The sequence below is a fragment of the Peromyscus californicus genome, unplaced genomic scaffold (assembly GCF_007827085.1).
Source record: "Peromyscus californicus insignis strain IS unplaced genomic scaffold, ASM782708v3 Scaffold_16__1_contigs__length_79575227, whole genome shotgun sequence".
NCBI classification, from domain to species: Eukaryota; Metazoa; Chordata; class Mammalia; order Rodentia; family Cricetidae; genus Peromyscus; species Peromyscus californicus.
The window spans coordinates 73,433,032-73,452,726 of record NW_026294458.1 but is presented as its reverse complement, the minus strand read 5'-3'; the positions used below and the strand labels follow the sequence as shown (position 1 = coordinate 73,452,726).

The 19,695-nt window shown below is 49.9% G+C and overlaps 1 protein-coding gene across 2 annotated transcripts in view; it reads left to right on the top strand.

The window, feature by feature from the left end:
• The window catches only part of Rcan1 (regulator of calcineurin 1), an 82,204-nt gene extending 71,409 nt beyond the window's left edge, over positions 1-10,795 (top strand). The window contains exons 1-4 of one of the 2 annotated variants that reach the window (XM_052741213.1): positions 2,629-2,829; positions 5,525-5,698; positions 7,025-7,184; positions 9,089-10,795. In XM_052741213.1, the coding sequence (XP_052597173.1) occupies positions 2,743-2,829; positions 5,525-5,698; positions 7,025-7,184; positions 9,089-9,264 (597 nt within the window). In that variant the 5' untranslated portion in view covers positions 2,629-2,742 and the 3' untranslated portion in view covers positions 9,265-10,795. Of the gene's footprint in view, positions 1-2,628; positions 2,830-5,524; positions 5,699-7,024; positions 7,185-9,088 lie in introns of those variants that run through there. The other variant, XM_052741212.1, reaches the window with a different exon arrangement.
• Positions 10,796-19,695: the final 8,900 nt, after the last annotated feature.

The following is a 19,695-nucleotide window of genomic DNA, read 5'->3' as shown; positions in this document are numbered from 1 at the left end:
CCTGTGGGAGCTTTAGGATCTGGGTTCATGTGGAAGAGACAGCATGCAGGGAAGTGACGTGGATATGAAAGGGTGCTGTCTCCACAGAGATGGGTGCTCCAGGAACCCCCATGCTCTGCGCCTTTTAACAGGAGGCACCTCAGTGCTCTCAAGGAGCCAGGCTCCCCGGTGACACAGAAGCCCTCCAGTCGGCCCCTCGTCCCCGAAGTTGCAAGGACACCTTCTCTGCTAACAGATCCTAGGTGCACTCTCTGCCTTAGGCCACGGTTCTAGAACACCGTGTGACCAGTGATTTCATTGCTGGATGGCACCCTGTTCCAGTCTCCCTGCATAATGCCAGCTGTCACCTGAAGCAGCCCCTATTCTGAACGACAACTGCAAGTCTCACATTCACTCAGTGAAATTTGATTTAGACGAAGCCAATCCCTTCAGACACAGGAACAGAATGACATGTTTTGTGCGGCTCCAGGGACAGCCTCGTGGAAGATGTGTCACCTCTGTGAGAAAGAGTTGAGCAATATTCTTTTACCTTGGCGTCCTTTACCGCCCCCCCCCATCTTCATTGACATAATGAAATCAAAATTGTCAATTTCAATGAGCCAGCTCCATTGTCTCAGACGGACAGGAATGGCCCAGCTCTGCCCACAACACTGACCTGGGTCATGATTTACAAGAAGACAGGTTGACGGACTGAGGAGGCAGCTCCGTAGGGAGAGTGCTTACCTTGCTCTACCTTTGATCCTGAGAACCCCATGTGAAAAATCTGGGGGTGAGGGTGGGTGCACCCCGGCACTGAAGAAGTGAGGACAGGCAGATCCTGACCCCCTTGGCAAGCTGCAGGCCAGTGTGTGTTTCCTGAGAATCCAAGGTTGTTCTCTAGCCTATGTGCACATGTGCGTACACACATGTGAGCACAGGTATGCTCGCACACATGAAATCAGGCTGCTCTTCCTCCTCTGACCCCCTTTAACTTTGCCACGGTGGGCTTCAGGAGAAGACGAAAGGAGGAAGTGTGGGGGTTAGCTGGGAGGGGGCAGCCTCGTCTGGGGCTCCTTGGAGGAGTCGGGTGTGATACACGGCGGCGACGCAGAGCATGACTCCCCACGCAGCACCCAAAGGCGCCACTTCCCCGGGTCTTGACACACACCTACCGCTCAGTGTTGCAAACATTTTTAGAATAAATGGATCTAAGTCTTTTGGGGCTGGCAGCCCTGGGTGATTTGGCAAAGCAAACACCGTAACTGGTTTCTTACATAACCCCACAGTTGGCAGCGAGGCTCTGGGCTTTGAAATTAAGCAACACTCGTTCATCGGAGGAGCCTTGGCTTTTTTTTTTTTGGTGCAGGGATAAATGCCCTGTTTGTTCCGGTTGCATATCTTCTTCATAATTACTGACTTTAACAGTGCTTTGAATAAAGCTTTCAATACGGCCTAACTTCTGGACATTCAAAAGCTGACTCTGCACAGCACCTAGAGAAGGCGTCAATACTTTAATGAGGTTGGGAAGTGGGAAGGACTGATCCTCCAAGGCTGGTAGTTAGAAGGAGGAGTTGGGGCCCTCTGGATGCCCAGTGGTCTGCAGCAAGCACCCACACCCCGCAGGGCGCAGAGGCTGCCGAGACATGCTTGTTGGTTAGAGTCCGCATTCTTTCCATATCTTCCTCCCTTTTTGATAAAAAGAAAAAGTATGTAGTCGTTGAACAGGACTTCCCTCAGTCTCAGGGCTTGTGTCCTACCCTCCTCATTCTCCTAGGGCATTCCTTGAGCCCTTTGGAAACATGCGATGTTGCCCATCCCTGGCCCTCCAGCTCAGTAAGGAAGTGTTTCAAAGGAGAATCCTGGGTGCTATCCCACTGGGAACTGGGAGACATTTATCCAATAAAGTACATCTGGGGGAGGGGTGAAACACTGCGTTTCAAGCCGGGCAGTTGGTAGTGCACGCCTTTAATCCCAGCACTCGGGAGGCAGAGCCCGGGGGATCTCTGTGAGTTTGAGGCCAGCCTGGTCTACAGAGCGAGTTCCAGGACAGGCACCAAAACTACACATGAGAAACCCTGTCTCAAAGCACAGCGTTTCAAAACAAACCCTACTTTTTTTCTTAAAAAACAGAACTCACTGACCAAGACAGATTTCAAAATGTTTCTCTGATGCCCAGCAAGAGACATCCATTGAGGTTTTTCAGGGCCAGCAACTCCCCTCGGGTTTGCAGGTCTCTCAAAGCCTCACGACTCCCTGGAGGCTAATTGCTGTTTACTGGAGCAGACCTTCCTCCCTTCTCTTCTGTAACATTTTCCATCTTAAGCAGGGCCCGCCCCGTTCAGCCCCAGAAGCGTGTTGTCTGGGCGGCTGAGTGGAATTACTACCAGTGGGAACTATGCCGCAAGAAGGGTGGTGGAGCCTGGAGGCTCAGCAAACCTCGGCCGGCGGCCTTTTCCACCCTCCGAGCAGAGGTAATTAGCATAGGGAAAATGACTAAGGTGTTGACGTCACCTCTTTCCAGTAGAAACTTACACTTTGTCCCTGTCTGCCTGCGAGCATGCCGGACTTGACTCAGGAATTTGCTGTCCAAACAGGATGCTCTGGAAGCCGAGCCCTCCCCACCCCCAGGGGGCTGGCCCTCGGAGGAGCTTTATAAACCCCGGCTGGAGAAAGGACCCGCGGTCTGTCTCTTGCAAAGGAACCTCCAGCCTGGGGCTTGACTGCGTGAGTGAGTCGTTAGCGTCTGCCCCGTAAGAAAGCAGAATGCATTTTAGGGACTTTAACTACAATTTTAGCTCCCTGATTGCCTGTGTGGCAAACGGTGATGTCTTCAGCGAAAGTGAAACCAGGGTAAGGCTTCTGGCGACCGTGATTTCTGAGCATTTTCCAAGCACGCCGCTAACTGGGACAATTAGCCGAAATACTCAGGGGTGGGTGGCTCTCTCGTGGGGTTTATCAAGTAACCCCCAAAGTATCTAGAGTCTTGAAAATCAGAAGCGGTTGCCTGAAGAATTAACTGGGGAGGGAGTTGGGTCGAGCTCCGGGGTTCCGTATGCTGCAGGAGGTGCAGACTTTGTGTGTGGCCACACTTGGCTCCTGTGAACTCTGGAGGGAGGCTGCTGCCAGCTCTTGCCCCTGGAGTTCCAAATAACCTGATTTCCTCGTGGGAGATAAATACTGTGAATGGACTGCGTGTTTGCAGTAATGGCCAGGGTCTGCCTCCAGCCTCCGACTGGAGAAAAATGCAGGCATACCACATAGTACAACTTAGTGTGGGATGAGATAGCAGCCCTCATGGAGATAATTAGTCCTCTTAATCACTTTACTTTTCTTCTCTATTTGGAAAAATTGTAAGAGGTTTTTTTTTCCCCATCAGTTACTAGCAAGCCTTAAGAATCATATGAATGGATATTGAATGTGTTCTGTTGGTGGGGATGGTGTTTGTGTGGTGCGCTTTATGGTCAAGCCATATTGGGATGCGTAGAGGGTTTAATCATAGTCAGCTAAAATTGTGTATAATGTTTGAAAAACTGGGACAGAGCTTCTTAACTTGTTGATTGTAAAGCACATTCTATTCATAGGCAGACTACAGACTCGATGTGCTGAATATTAGCCTGAGAAGTGAAATTGTTTCATTGTTTCCTAATTAAGTAGAGCTCCTATACAGCAAGGGCAACAGCTGAGTGCCTGCTGTTCGAACAAATGAGATTATTTCACAAGTGCGTGGTGCTGTGGATTGAGCAATAATGTGTGTTCTCTGGTGCTCCGGTTCGGAGCCCTGACTTGCATTCTAAAAATATTCACCAAGTCATCTCTCCCAAATCCTGAATCATAACTTCAAAACTACAGTTAGTCACAGTGCCTGGTGATGAGGTCATGCGAAATCCCAGCTTTACCAAGATACCCTTATGCCAGAAACTTGCTCAGTGCCTGAGAGAGATGCAGGAGAGGAGTCGCCCAGCTGGTGAGATCCAGGTCCAGTGTCAGCTCTGCTCTGCTCCATGCCCACCTCCGTGCAGAGCCTATAGTGGGAAAGTCACAGAAACACTCCTCAGCTGATGAAAAGCCAGGGACTGTACGGAGAGCACGCTGGGGAGGCATCTGGGCTCCCCTGGCCACCTGCCTCCGAGAGAAGAGGCTGCATTTCTGCTGTGCCCCACCTGGAACAGGCGTGGAGCCTCCAGACTTCCGTCTAGACTTCCCTCAGTGTGTCCAGGGTAGGCTTGTAAACAAGCCATGTGCCCTCTTGTGCCTCGGTTGTCCTCCTGTGCAGAAGTGAGCGCTGCTCAGGACCCAGGATCCCTGTCAGGGGCCTTCTCACCACTGCCTTCACAAGTCCCCGCAAACTGTCCTGAGTGTTTAGCCTGCAGAAAGAAACTAAAAAACGACCTAGCTTCTAAACACTCCCAGAATCTTCTGGAGTCCCCAGGAGATGAAGCCCCCATCCCCACACACTGCTGTAGGAAAGGGTGGGGCTCCCCAGCCTTTCCCAGGAGGAGGCTGATGAGGTTTTTCCAGAAGCCGAGAGCCAAGCTTGTAATCCCAGAATTTGGGCTTTCCACGCTAACAGCTCATGGTATTTCCTAATTCTCAGCAGCCCTTACCATACCAGAGTGAGGCGTGTACCTGCATGACAGCCTAGCCGCCATGCAGACGCCCATTTGCGCCACATTACACTTTAAACCAGTATTCTTCCAGAAAGTTAAAAAGTAACAGACTGAGATAAACCCACAGTGGGAGTCCACAAAGAGCTTCCTTTAACGAAGAGTAAGACTTTCTTTTTACGGTCATGGGTTCCTTTGTTCTTCCCTTTTTAAAGAAGTTCCCCCTCCCCCTTCAAATTTGCTGCAGGACCTTGAGCCATAAAGAAATATTTGAAGAACACAATATCCATTCTCGATGGAGTTGGCTAGACAGCAGAGGGTCATGGGAATATCAGGCTCCGGATAATGACTGACCTCCTTGGAAAAGGCTTATCCTACTTTTTGGTTTTTCGAGGCAGGCTTTCTCTGTGTAGTTTTGGTGCCTGTCCTGGATCTCACTCTGTAGACCAGGCTGGCCTTGAACTCACAGAGAGGCTCTGCCTCCTAAGTGCTGGGATTAAAGGTGTGTGCCACCACCGCCCAGCTAGCTTATCCTGCTTTCAAAAGGAGTGATAATTGTCCTGCTGGTTAAATGAATTTATTTTAATAAACCCTGTCTTCTTCCCTTCTTATAAGATCATCTGAGTTAGTCTCATGGTGGAGCACGTGCTTAGCCATGGGCAAGGCCACCCAACCCCTAATCCCAGCACCAAAACAGACAGGCAGCAGAGTCTCTTGGAAGAGGCAGACTTCTCTCTCTCTCTCTCTCTCTCTCTCTCTCTCTCTCTCTCTCTCTCTCTCACACACACACACACACACACACACACACACACACACACACACACACACACATTTGGAGTCCTTGAAATGACTAGTAACTCATTTCTTCACCAAGGAGGGCAATGACTAGGGATACAAGTAGGTGAATTTTAAACCCTTTTATTGATATTGTGTTTTTTCAGGCCAAATTTGAATCCCTCTTCAGGACGTATGACAAGGACATCACCTTCCAGTATTTTAAAAGCTTCAAGCGTGTCCGAATAAACTTCAGCAACCCCTTATCTGCAGCTGACGCCAGGCTGCAGCTGCATAAGACTGAGTTTCTGGGAAAGGAAATGAAGTTATATTTTGCTCAGGTGAGTATGTTCATTGTGAGGCAGGTTCCCCCCTCCCAGCACTTCTACAGCAAAGCATCTTATTGCTGATTGTGTCAGACCCTGGAAAGCAAGCGCTCACCTCAAGAGGAGTCCTTCCCTGAATTCTCAGGCTCTCACCTGTTCGGAGGAGTCGGGTGCTTGTGAAAACCACCTCAGAGATGGCAACCCTGTCGCTTCCTAGGGTGAACCATGAATGAGGGAAAGCAGACCCTCCTTGTTCACCCACGGAGCTTGGTACACTGGGACTTGGGCACTGGATCTCTGTGAAATTTCTCAGGGATTTGGCTAGTGACCCATCAAGAGAGGTCTCCAGCTGGTACAGGTTCTCATGGCTTCCAGCAGCCCTGGCTTTGTGAGTAGCCTATATGTAAATCAGCACAGGGTTGTCGGTCCTGAGGTGGGAGGATGGGCCCCTGAGACAGTTACCAGATGGCCCAGACCCTCTCTTAGCCGAGGTGCAGAGGGGGACTATGGATGGGTTTGCCCTTTATCCTGCCAACCTCAGGTGTGCCGTCAAGGCAGCTCCCAACTTCCATTTGATACTGTAATGGGGATGGTAGATTGCCAAGGAAGAGAAAGAAGGTTCTAGAATGTTACTCCCAAGGTAAAGTCAGTTCTTGTCAGGCCCTGAGCCTTCCCCTCACCCCACCTCCACCCCCAGAAATGTCACTTAGCCTTTGGGCCTCACAGAAATCATTCTGAGATCCCTCTGCCCTCAACAGTAGTGGCTTCATTTATTCTCAAGGGTCTCCTCATTCCTGCCGGTTTAGGGCAGGCGTGATCTGTGCGGTGCGAGGCTCACCGCCCTGGAGGGGCTCTCACCGGATTGGCACTGTTAGGGTTTGACTATGAAATGGAATGCTTGGGTCCTCGGTGATGCTGCTTTGGGGAGTTAGGGAACCTTTATGAGGCGGGGGCCTCGCTACAGGGATTGGATCATTCGGGGGTGGACACTGAGGGGTTAGAGCCCAGCTCCACTTCTGGCTGAAGCTCTCTCTACTTCCTGCTTGGCACCGTGTAGCAAGAGGCCCCATGCCTCTACCGCTCCTGGCCACTGTGAACTCTGCCATGCCCCCGCCAGACCGTGGGCCAGGAGAAATCCTTTCTCCCTTCAGTTGTTTTCACCAGAGGGCAGGCCTCCCTTCGCCTCCTCACAGACCACTTCGGGGTTCCTCGTGGAACCGTACCTGGTTGGCTCCCTGGCCGTTGGCCTGTCGTTTGCCTGCCTCCCACGGGCTTCCGTGAACTGCTGTGACCCGCTGATGGTTCCCTCTCAGCGTAGTGATAACCGACCTCTCTCCTCAGACATTACACATAGGAAGTCCACACCTGGCCCCGCCCAATCCAGACAAGCAGTTTCTCATCTCTCCTCCGGCCTCTCCGCCCGTCGGTTGGAAACAAGTGGAAGATGCCACCCCAGTCATAAATTACGACCTTTTATACGCTATCTCCAAGCTGGGGCCAGGTAAGCAGCGCCCTCGCGTGGTCAAGGGGTTGGGAGGGGTGGAGAGATTGTCCTGACACAACGCGCCTCACATGACCCCCTGCAGATGTGTTCTGTGAAGGCTGCATTCTTCCACTTGCTGCCTCTGGTGCTGGGAGTCTGTGCTCCCTGGGAGGCTGCAGGAGGGACTCTATGGCCTGTGGGTTTTCTACACCACCGTCCCCGAAGGGTTCGCTCAGTCAAGCATACCTGTGCGGCTCACTCCCAGGCCACAGACTATGTTGCTCCAGATGGGATGAGCAACTGGATTTTGAAAAGGGAAAACAGATCAACCTTCCAGAGAGTTCATCTGCAGTCATCACTAATACCCGACTTTCCTAATGGGTCGGAAGAGAGTCACAGGTCATGGTGAGGACAGAGCCCGAAATGGATCTCACCCAATGGAACTGTAGGCCATAGATAAATCATCACCCTGTAAACAGCGCTCTGCGTGGTGCCTGGCCCACGGGCAGCTAAGTGCTCAATATGTGGTGTTAGGAATAGTAAAATGTCAGCAGCTCCTCTCCTATGTACTAGGGTGCAGAGATGTGAGCATCACTCCTGCCTGCCACACAGCAAGCTGGATAAATGCTGTCCACCAGCTCCTTGTTTCTCCTTGGCCAGCGATCTGATGTTCCTCTAGGGAAAAGGTTTTATTTTCATGGTCCCTCAGAAGTTTCGAGCTGAAAGATTACATTTCTGAGAACACAGCCTAAACGGAAATTCCTCCTGTGGTACGAAGCGAGAATCACGTTACTAGTGCTAATTGTGGCGTGAAGGTCAAGACTGGAAATGGCCTGTGTGAGCAAGTAGATGGCTCACCGTGGCAGTTCGTAGCAAGCATCATCAGGGAAGTTTAGCAACTGTGGGTGTTACATGTGGAAGCAGAGGGGCTCTGGACAAGGAGCCAGACTGTTTCATAGGCAGGAAGTGAGGCGAGCTGTCCGTCTCTGAGAACCTGGACTGGGTCAGAAGTCTGCACTGGATACTGATGGAAACCGGAGTAGCAGCATGCCTCCCAGGGCCGTGAGTGAGCTCTCCACACCCCAGGGTCCAGCACACCTTCAGGGCTGAGGAGAAGGTTCTGACAAAAGCGACCTCCTCAGAGCAGTTTGCCCTTTATCTATTTAGCAATGAAGTTCATTCTGTTTGGTTTTGTATTCTATTGTTTGTTTTAACTGTGCTTTTCAGGATTGCAGAGGTTTCACAAATACAGCCTTAAGTCCTGAGCCTTCTGCACTTGGGTCAATGGGAGATACTTTGTAGAAAAGTCTTCCATTTTCAACTTCCCCAGCCACCCCTCAAAACTGGGACTCCTTCACGTTTGCAGTTAGAGCAGCATTTTATTAGCCTCTCAGATGGGGTAGGGGCCAGGCCGCCTCCTTCTTCATGAGGAATGGAAGTGTAGGGTCAGCCTCAGCTACTTACTGAGCTTGAGGCTAGCCCATACTATAGAAAACCCTGACTCCAAACTAAGGAAGGGATGAGGAGGTTGGACAGATCCAAGGCAGCCAGCCACACGTATGTGTGCACATACGTGCACATAGGGCCTCTCCACGCCTCCTCTCTGTGAGCTCTGGAGCCCCGGCTGGAAGCCTTGCATGGGAGGCTCGGGACATTTGCTTCCAGAGTGGTTTGGGCCTGTCTTTTCCCTGAGCTGGTGCTTCCCCCACAGTTCTTGGAGAATGCTAATGGGAGCCCTCTGGGAAGACAGGAGAAGGGTTAGCTAACATCACACACTCACGCTCTCCCTCCCTGCCTCAGTGCCTGGCTGAAAGCAGTTCTGTAGTGGCCTCTCAGCCAGTCCCGTGCACCTGCATGTCATGCTCAAGGACTTTCCCTCGTTACCGATTACCTCATTACCACGGAGCTGTTTCCTTCCCTAGGCGAGAAGTATGAGCTGCATGCAGCCACAGATACCACTCCCAGTGTGGTGGTCCATGTGTGTGAGAGTGACCAAGAGAATGAAGAGGAGGAGGAGGAGATGGAGAGAATGAAGAGACCCAAGCCCAAAATCATCCAGACAAGGAGGCCGGAGTACACGCCTATCCACCTCAGCTGAACTGGCTCTCAGACCAAGACGGCACGTTCTGAACCCTACTCACAGGGAGGAATCTTTTACTGTGCAGGTGGCTGGTCATACCTTTGGAGGTGACAGCCGTGACCACTGTGGCAGAAATTCCAGTTCATGTCGCTCAGACGAGAATCAAGGCTTCATCTCCTTGTTCTGATACTGCACCTCAGTCCATGTCCATGGCACCTGGGAATGCCTTGGGCCATTCACTGAGTTTGTGGTAATCACGCAAGGACATTTGGGGACATCTTGAGGAAACTGGTAATGATAGTGTCTTGTACTCACTTTTTTCTAGGTTCTGTTTTTGCCAAGGACAGGGAGAGATTTCTGTTTGCCACCAGCGTTCAGGGTCCAGCCCCCACTGGTAGGCAGAGGCACCCCACAAAGCCACCACATGTGAAGTGCAGAAAGGTTATGGGACAACCCCAGCACCTGTGGAAACTGTCCTCATCTCTCCCTCATGTTCTGATGTTCATGCATGTATTTTACTAGGTTCCAAGACTAACCTTTGTTCGTGTATGAATTACGCTGTGGTTTCCATCTTGGGAAACTGGAGAAGCTCTGGCAGACTGGCCTTTCCTGGTCCCTAGCCCTCTCTGCAGCAGCACCCACACAGGGTCGCACCTGTGGCGGCCACACGTCACCCTGTCCAGGTCACCATGTCACTTGTGCTTTCTTGCAAAAGATGTTGATCTTGAGTTTCTGTGTAGAGTTTAGCTTATATGGTGGAGAGGACAGCAGTTTCGCTGCCCGGTGTCGACGGGAGGGAAGTTGTAGGTTAGGCGTTCGGGTTCAGACACCAATTTCCATTGTTTCTTTCATGTAGTGGTTTGTGCGTGAATTTCAGCCAAAAACCTCTTTGGGAACTGTTGGTTGAGACAGTTTTTCACCCATTGAAACGTGAAGATAAACTTGTAAATAAAGCCAAGAGCATATCTTATTACCTGTCGTGCACCTGGGTGAGACTAGAGGGCAGGAGTCTCGAGCTACCTGTGACTTGTATGTGGTAGAAATTACTGTCGTGTGTTTAACGGGATGAATTTGGAGCATGTGAAGTCGTAGCCATGTGTTGCTAGAGGGACACAGTGCCTTTCCCCTTCCATTCCAGATGAACCGTGACACTCGGTGAGCATCTGGGAATTTCCCCTTTTCTAGTCATCGTGTGTGTGTCTGGTAAATAGGTCTTCTATTTTGGTCTTACAATGCCGTTACAAAGTTTGTCAGTCGGAAATAACCTAATGCCAATTAACAATGCATGCTTTGGGAGTTCGGAAAGCGGTCTCCTCTGGGGAGTATATGTGTTGGCATTCAGTTTTCCATCGGTTCGCAATGAGAAATGGATTGAATGTTCTCCAAACCCTGTTTACAGTGCTCAGGGGGGGAGGCCAGCAAGGGAGAGACCGTCGCATCCTGTCCCAGTATTTCTAGTCCAGTGCTTTTGAGCCGAGAGGCCCACCTCAAAGATATTTTTTTTAACTGCATTCTATAATAAATCAGCACAATATGCTCTTCTGGAAAAGTTGTTTGTCATTTTCTTCCTGGGACTAGTCACAGGAATATGCATTCATTCGTCAGCTCCTGCTGTCATTTTATATTCAGAACGTCAAGCACACATCACTCAGGAAAGGGCCAAACAGATAAAACAGAAACTAAACCTGAGCACCTCCTCTATAAGGTAGGCAGATGGCATTATGATGTCAACACCTCCTCTGTAAGATGGGCAGACAGCGTTATGATGTCAGTGCCTCCCCTGGGCAGGTGGGCAGATGGCATTATGACGTCAACACCTCCTCTGTAAAGTGGGCAGACAGCGTTATGATGTCAACACCTCCTCTGTAAGATGGGCAGACAGCATTATGACATCAACACCTCCTCTGTAAGATGGGCAGATAGCGTTATGATGTCAACACCTCCTCTGTAAGATGGGCAGACAGCGTTATGATGTCAGCGCCTCCCCTGGGCAGGTGGGCAGATGGCATTATGACATCAACACCTCCTCTGTAAAGTGGGCAGACAGCGTTATGATGTCAACACCTCCTCTGTAAGATGGGCAGACAGCATTATGACATCAACACTTCTTCTGTAAGATGGACAGATAGCATTATGACGTCAACACCTCCTCTGTAAGATGGGCAGACAGCGTTATGATGTCAGCACCTCCCCTGGGCAGGTGGGCAGATGGCATTATGACGTCAACACCTCCTCTGTAAGATGGGCAGACAGCGTTATGAAGTCAGCACCTCCCCTGGGCAGATGGCGTTATGACGTCAGCCTTACTGACCAACTCTTTCACTGAGCTCTCCACTCACTCGTTCATGTGTTCCTTCCTTGTGGAGCTGGGACTTTAACCTCCTACTGTGGGGCAAGCACTTCTACTACTCAGCCAGACCCCAGCTCTAGTGATGCTAGAGTTAAACTGAGGGGTTCTCTACCAAAAGGAGTATCCACAGAAGACAAGCTATTTGTTTAGACATTTGCTTAGTATAGATGTGTGTGAGGTCAGACCCCTCACTGCATGTGTGGAGGTCAGAGGACAGCTGGTCATAGTCTTCCCTTGAGACCTTTCCTATTTCGGGACTCGACCTGGGGTCCTGAGGCTTGGCTGTAAGGATTTTTAGGACCATGCGGGTAGGAGGGAGTACAGAGCAACCTTGGGTCCTGAGGCTTGGCTGTAAGGATTTTTAGGACCATGCGGGTGGGAGGGAGTACAGAGCAACCTTGGGTCCTGAGGCTTGGCTGTAAGGATTTTTAGGACCATGCGGGTGGGAGGGAGTATAGAGCAACCTTGGGTCCTGAGGCTTGGCTGCAAGGATTTTTACCTGCTGAGCTGCCTTAAAGGCCAGCTCTGTTCAAAAGATCTGAACCTCCGGTCACCTTCTCCCTGGAAAGGGGATTGTAACATTCCTGGCCAGCCTGTAAAAGCCTTGATAAGTATTTGCTGAAATACAGAAATAATCTTGATCGAGGTTAACATTAAATATTCCCCCATGAGAACTTCATGCTATTCTTTTTTTTTTAAAGCCATATATGTTCAAGATTGAAACATGTTAATCCAGGTGGTCAGAGCTAAATATTGGACAGATTCATTAACTGACTGCCTGGAGAAAGGAGAGACAGTTTTCCGGACAGGAATACAGCATGGGGTTCCCCTTCATTATCCTAGGTGACTCTGAGACTGAGCGGTATTCCGGCCCCAGGCACTAGTTCGTAGATAGCCCTAGAAGGGGGCCAAGTGTTGCCCAGTAACCGACTTGGAGCAGTCCCCGACTAGCTGGTGTGGGAAAGTGGTACCCTCACTGCCGAGGAAGCTGACCCTAGAACAGAACTCACAGGTCATCCAGCACCCCCATGAAGACCTCTTTTGAGTAGTTCCATGGTGGACATGAGTGTGATCTCAGCTGAAAGTTTGAAAAAATTACTGACTACGTCACCTGGATCTGAGGGCCCCAAATGACAACGTGCCTGTGACTTTCACCTGCCTTTGTCTGAGATGACAGGTACCGAATGACAGTCATGATGGACTTCGCTGTTGGTTGAATGCAGTTCTTAAACAGTGTGTTAACACGTTTCGCTGCTGTAACAAATACCTGAAATAGTTTAAAGGAGGAAGACCTAGCCCATGACTCTGCGGTTCATCCTGTGCTGGCTGGCTCTGTTGTTCCCGAGCCTGGTAAGACAGATGGTAGTGCAAGGGCATGGGAAGGCAAGGGTGCTCACCTCACAGAAGCCAGAAGGCGGCGATAAGGGAAGGGGCTAGGAACCAAGTATCAGTTCAGAGGCAGACACACGCCCTACAACCCCCCTCCTGGGACCTACTCCCTCCAGTTAACTCACCTCCTAAAATTGCTACCACCTCCCAAAATAGTGTCACCAACTGAGGTGCTGTGGGGAGGGCAAAGCCTTCAACACATGGCGCGTGAGAAAATATCTAATATTTAAATGGTAGAGATTTCGTGGATGTATTCCCGGCCTGGTGGTGAGTAAGTTGGGATCATCCCAGGAAACAAAGCTGCTTGAAATGAATGCTAAACCAACTGAATAGCGGCATGCGATGAACAGAATGTGGTAGTTCTTGATGCCATGAAGGCTCGGAGTTATAGATAGTCATTTGCAATCTGCAAACGCAGCATGTGGGAGAGGACATTAGCAGAATGTTCTGTGAATTAGTGCCCACAGGAAACCTGGGTTTTCAGAGCGCTTTAATTTTTAGGTAAAACATACAGAACTCTCTAGGAAGTAAATAGGTTTTATAAAATACTAAATCACAAAAAATTAAATGCACTGTGTGGACCTGTTGTGGGCAAAACTGAACAGGCAGCTGGGATACATCCTTCATGGTGTGGAATGTGGGGTTTCAGACTCTCTCCCTTTCCTGGTCTCTGGACTTCTGCCTCCAAAGTAGGACATGGAAGATTTTCTTTGAAGTGTTCTTCTATAGGCAATGGGTAATTCACACTGGAAAAGCTCTCTGACTCATCAGTCACATGGCCATTGGGTAGACAGATTTTCTTCCCACACGCCCCATTTTCTCCAGGAAGCCTTCCCTGCTGTTCGTGAAAGGTCATCTTCATCATGGCCATGAGTATAAAGCACAAGGAAATTATCTGCAAGTAATTGAGCTGTGGTGCCCACAGTTGCTGTTTACTTTTCCTTTTGAGATTCTCACTGGGCTTTGATCACCCTTCTTTACAGGTTGGGAATGCCAGGCAGAGGTTGAGCCTCTGGCCATACACTGGGTTTTCTACCATGCTTTACTATATGCACCATTTCTCATGTATTCTTCATTTAGAATACTACCCAATGCTCCAACCCAGCTAACTCCACCATATTGCCTACCCACAAGAATAGCCTTGTGTCTGTCCTGTTCCTCAGGACCAGACCTGGGCAGTTATCACAGTGCCTGGCCTACAGTGCTCTACAAATATTGATAAAAACTTAGCCAACTCAATATTGTCCTGCACATCTCCATCATTAATGCCTCTTCCTCAGAGAATCAATGCTAGCTACTCTTGCTGGGTCTCCCATTGTGCCACATTCTCCCTCGTAGTGTGTACCATCTTTTCAATGTGATTGTTTGCCTTCTTTGTTCCATCATAAATAGGGTAGAACCTGGATTTTGGGTAGCCAGTTAATGGCTTATAGTAGGCATTGACCATACTTGATGAATACTAAATTAAATAGAACAATGGATCAATGAATCAATGGATGGGTAGATCAAGTGGTGGAGGATGAGTGGGGTGGCAGGGATGGGTGGGAAAGTGTGTGGTTGGACAGACTGGATAACTGGATGGATGGACAGGGTGGTTGGGTGTTTGGGGTAGGGGTGGATGGATAGATGTGTTGGTGGACAGGCAGATGGATAGCTTGGTGGGTGGGTAGATAGATGAATGGACAGATAGATAATGGGAGTTTAGAAGTGAAAACTGAGCTGCTCCGAGAAAGAATGGGGAAACAATGGTTCCTGTTCCTGCCTCTCCAGTCAGCCAGCTCGTGAGCAGCAGCTCACGCCTTTAATCCAGCAAACTGTCAGGCTGCTGATGCAACAGGAAATTAAAGGCAGGGATTAGGAGACATGACTGTGCTGGGTAATCACCTAGAAGAAGAAAGCGTGTTCAAAATTGTTTCTTCTAAGAAGAAGATTGGCTGGAGGGCGAATGACTGGAAAGGCCTTGGACGAACTTTCTTCAGTAATGAGATTGTTTGTTCTTGATTGAGCAACCTCCTGACAGAAGTGACATCAAAGCTGCTAAGAGAAGGGACAACGGAGCAGAAACCACACAGGTGCAGGCGGGCGGGCGTTAGTCACAAAGCACCAAACACATGCAAATGGGAATAGTTTGTCAATGCATGCCTCGCAAAGGTGATTTGACTTAAAAATCAGCATACGGGGAGAAAACTCAAATCTTGGACAGTGGACAAAAAGTGAAAGAAGGTCAGGTGGTGGTGGCGCACGCCTTTTATCCCAGGCAGAGGCAGGCAGAACTCTGAGTTCGAGGCTAACCTGGTCTACAGAGTGAGATCAAGAAAGGCACAAAGCTACACAGAGAAACCCTGTCTCTGAAAAAAAAAACAGAAAGAAAGAAAGAAGAAGGAAGGAAGGAAGGAAGGAAGGAAGGAAGGAAGGAAGTTCTTAATCCCCTTCATCTCCTCTTAGAGATGTGCTGGAGATGCAAAGACCTGGTAACATCCCTAAAACATGGTGTTGCACAGAATAGTGGTGCAGGAGCCCAATTGTGTGTGTGTGTGTGTGTATGTTGAGATCAACCCTAAAGCTTTGTACATGCTATGGGAGCGTCCATCACTAAGCTAAACCCCAAGCCACAGCCAACATCAAACTTGTGGGGCTGGAGAGATAGTTCAGCAGTTAAGAGCACTTGCTGCTCTTGCAGAAGACCTGGGTTCAGTTCCTGAAATGCACACGGTGGCTCTCAACCACCATCCATAACTCCACTTCTGGGGTAGCCAGCACCCTCTTGCCGCCTTCATGGGCACCAGGCAAACACATGGTGCTCACATATACACACAGGCAAAATAAACACTCATACCCATAAGATAAATAGAAATTTAAAAAGTCAACTTGTGGTGGTATTGTGTTCCCCAAAATATTGTGCACCCTAATAAACTTATCTGGGGTCAGAAAAGAGAACAGCCACAATATTAAACATAGAGGATAGGCAGTGGTAGCACACGCCTTTAATCCTAGCATTCCAGAGGCAGAAGTCCATGTGTTCAAGGATACAGCCAAGCATGGTGACTCACGCCTTTAATCCCAGAAAGTGAGCCTTTAATCCCAGGGAGTGGTGGTAGAAAGCAGAAAGTTATATAAGGCGTGAGGACCAGAAACTAGAAGCATTTGGCTGGTTAAGCTTTCAGGCTTTGGAGCAGCACAGTTCAGCTGAGAGCCATTCGAATATGAGGACACAGAAGCTTCCAGTCTAAAGAAACAAGATCAGCTGAGGATCCGGCGAGGTGAGGTTAACTGTGGCTTGTTCTGGTTCTCTGATCTTCCAGTTCACCCCAATACCTGGCTCAGGTTTGATTTTATTGATAAGAACTTTTAAGATTCCTGCTACAGTCAACTTGGACCACATTTACTTCCTTCAATTTTTTTTTTGTTTGCTTTTTAGTTTTGCTGTTGTTAGTGTTTTTCAAAACAGGGTTTCTCTGTGTCGCCTAGGCTGTTCTGGATCTCACTCTGTAGACCAGGCTGACCTTGAACTCACAGAGATCTTCCTGCCTCTGCCTCCTGAGTGCTGGGATTAAAGGTGTGCACCACCACTGCCCAGCTGCTTCCTTCAATTTAACATATGATTGATTTCCTATATGATTGATTTCCTATATGCCTAAAACCAGTGTTCTTTTTTTCTTCAAGAACAATACACATTTGTATGTAAACTATAGAAAGACACATGGGCATGGCAAGATTTGCTGGTCCCTGCCATGGACCCTGACTCTTTCAGGACACAAATACTGCAGACACCCAGGACATGAAATGAACCCTGAAACCCAGGCTGGTCCTGCCATAGAAGCTAGGTAGGGGTGTGCCGCTGGATTTTTAGAAATCGCCAATTACCAAAAAAAAAATCCTAAATTTTTTCCTCGGGAAAATCCATCCTCCTCAAAAGGATACAGGATTACTGTTGGATGGTCCCTAAGTGACGGTGCTCAAGGAGAAGCAAGAGCAACTAATAGATCCTAAGAGGCTCGGCCTTTGGGTGTAGTGGCCCTCCTGTGGCCACTGGATGCAACAGAGTGCCCAGATTCTTCAAGGTTTGGATGAGCTGAGATGGTACCGTGCTAATGGCCGCCCTCCCCAGTGGAGAGAGTTCTTCATTCAGGCGGGTGACAAGGACACCCTAAAAGGCTTGTTTTGCTTTAAGCTCTGCCCAGGTAGGGTTGAACCCTACGGACAACTTCTGATCTCACAAGCTCACAGAGGGCTACTGGAAGTGAGGCCGCCGGGTACAGAAGACGGGTTTGTTGATGGGCCAGGCAGTGGCTGCTCCTGCTGTCATTGCCAGGCAAGGGATGTGAGGGCCTGCGGCAGGCTCAACATGGCTGCCATGGTGGGAGGACCTGGCGTACAACACAAGAACAAGCCTCTTGGCCTGTGCTGAGTGGAGAAGGTGGTGTGGCCAGGAGCCCATCCAGCGGGGCTCTGCCAGGTTCTTTGGGGCCACCTGAAGAGAGCCAGTCGGGGATACCATGGTAGACCCTTTCCACTAGGCCCTGCTCGGTGCCTGCCTCACCATCCTGCCACACACAAGGCCAAGAACAATCATGAATACATGGATAAGTGCATGCCTGTGCTGGTTCACACCCCTGCCACCCAACTGAGGACAGAACCTAACTCCTCTATGGACACCTCGGCCTAGGGGGGAGAGGGACAACCACCCACGACCTTCCTTATGCATGATTTGCCAGTCCTGAGGATGCTGGAAATTGGGGGACTTGCTCAGGGGCCTGAGTGGGGCTAGGCTTCCCTCCTTAGCATCCCACCAGCCCAGGACAACAGCAGGAAGGAACGGAGAAGGGAAGCGTCCCAAAAGGAGCCTGGATCATATGAAGATCGGGGAAGGAGTTTTACCGGAAGAAGAGCTTGCGTGGAAACCTGAAGAAAATGAAGGCCAGAGCTTGTAGTATCTTGGGTATCCAGGAAGGGGACATTCCCAGTAGAAAAGAAGTAAAGTGCATGCCCAGGGCGTCTGGGCATTGGCTGGAGAGATGGAGGAGAGTGGGTGGGGCAGTCCTGTCAGAGGTGGGGAAGAGATTCAGTGCTGGTTGTCCCCTTCTGAAAGACAGTTCCTCATCATAGCTATCAGTGTGTCTCCAGGGCCAGCAGCCCTGACATGCTGTGAGCCTAGACAGAAGGGACAAGATCTAGGGTTTGTGGCTGACTAATGTAGACAGCCGCCAGGAGTCTCACTCCATTCTCGGAGTGGACAAGCCCTGCAAAACCCTCTCTGTGTGTGGGCAGGCCCTCGGACGATGGTAGGCATCCTTGCATTGTGCCCTTTTGTGTGGCAGAGAGACAGAGAGAGAGAGAGAGAGAGAGAGAGAGAGAGAGAGAGAGAGAGAGAGAGAGAGAGAGATTTTCCAGAAATAACTAAGATATACAGCCAGTTGGCTTTGAGTCCATCAGAAGGATTCTGGAATAGGCTTGGCCACATGAGGCTGGCCCTTAAGGGAGGCCGGGAGCAGCAGCGCCCCCTGCTGGCAAGAAAAAGTGGCTGCTGTTGGAGAGGGGCGTCTGTGGCAAGTGCTTGGGGACCACCTCCAGTTTAAAAAAACAAAGTCTAACCTGGAACCAACAGGAGGTAACCGCACCCCTGCCCTACCACCACGGGAAAACAGGCTTGGCTAACAGAGCAGAGGCTAATGGGAGTCTGCGCTGCCCTATCCCTTTGTTTCAGAACAATTCCCTTTAAACACACCATGGCAATCAAGGACCCCTGGCAGGCTCTCCTCAGGTGGCCCCCGAAAACCTGACAGAGCCCCACTGGGTGAGTTCCAGGGCACATCGTCTTCTCCACTCAGCATAGGCCCAGAGGCTTGTGCTTGTGGTATGCACCAGGGCTTTCTCGGGGCAGCAGCCGACCCAGGTGCCCTGACAAGCTCCCATGCAGTGTGGTCTCGCCTAATGTGTAGTTTGGTAGGGAACCTGGGACCTCAGTTGAGACCATAGCTCCGGCTGCCACCTTGCCAGCCTGATGACGCCCTGAAGACAGGAACCACTCCTGAGCTATGGCTCCTGGAAACAGGACAGATGCATTTGTGCTGTAGCTGTTAGTTATGGAGTAACATAAAGCTGTTAGAGATGGGGTCTGGACGGGGAGCCCTGGGACTCACTGTGTAGACCAGGCTGGTCTAGCACTGGAAGGGGAGCCCTGAAACTCACTGTGTAGACCAGGCTGGTCTAGCACTGGAAGGGGAGCCCTGGAACTCACTGTGTAGACCAGGCTGGTCTAGCACTCTCATGGATCCTCCTGTCTCTGCCTCTCGAGTGATGAAATTACAGATGTACACACTACCACGTAAAGGCTGTGGTGTTATGTTAGCCATTAAGTTTCAATACCTCGATTTTAGAAGGGACATCTTCAAACAAGGTCTCACTCCTTAATACAATTGCATTTGAATTGGGTTCCAACGCATGAATTGGGCAAACATACACCCTCGCGTCACAGTGTGAGCTCTATAATTTCAAAGGGTAGGTAACTGACTTTTGGAGACGCAATTGGCGTGTATGAAACAATCCCATGAAACCTACTACTCATAGTGAAGAGAGGCAACCGCCCCTGGTCTGTTTGGCAAGGAGGATGGGTGGCTTGTCTGTCCATGGGAACTTCCAGTTGGACTGTTAGAGGTCATCCCAATTTTACCCGATGTGAAGGCAGTATATAAAACTGAGTCTTGCTTTGT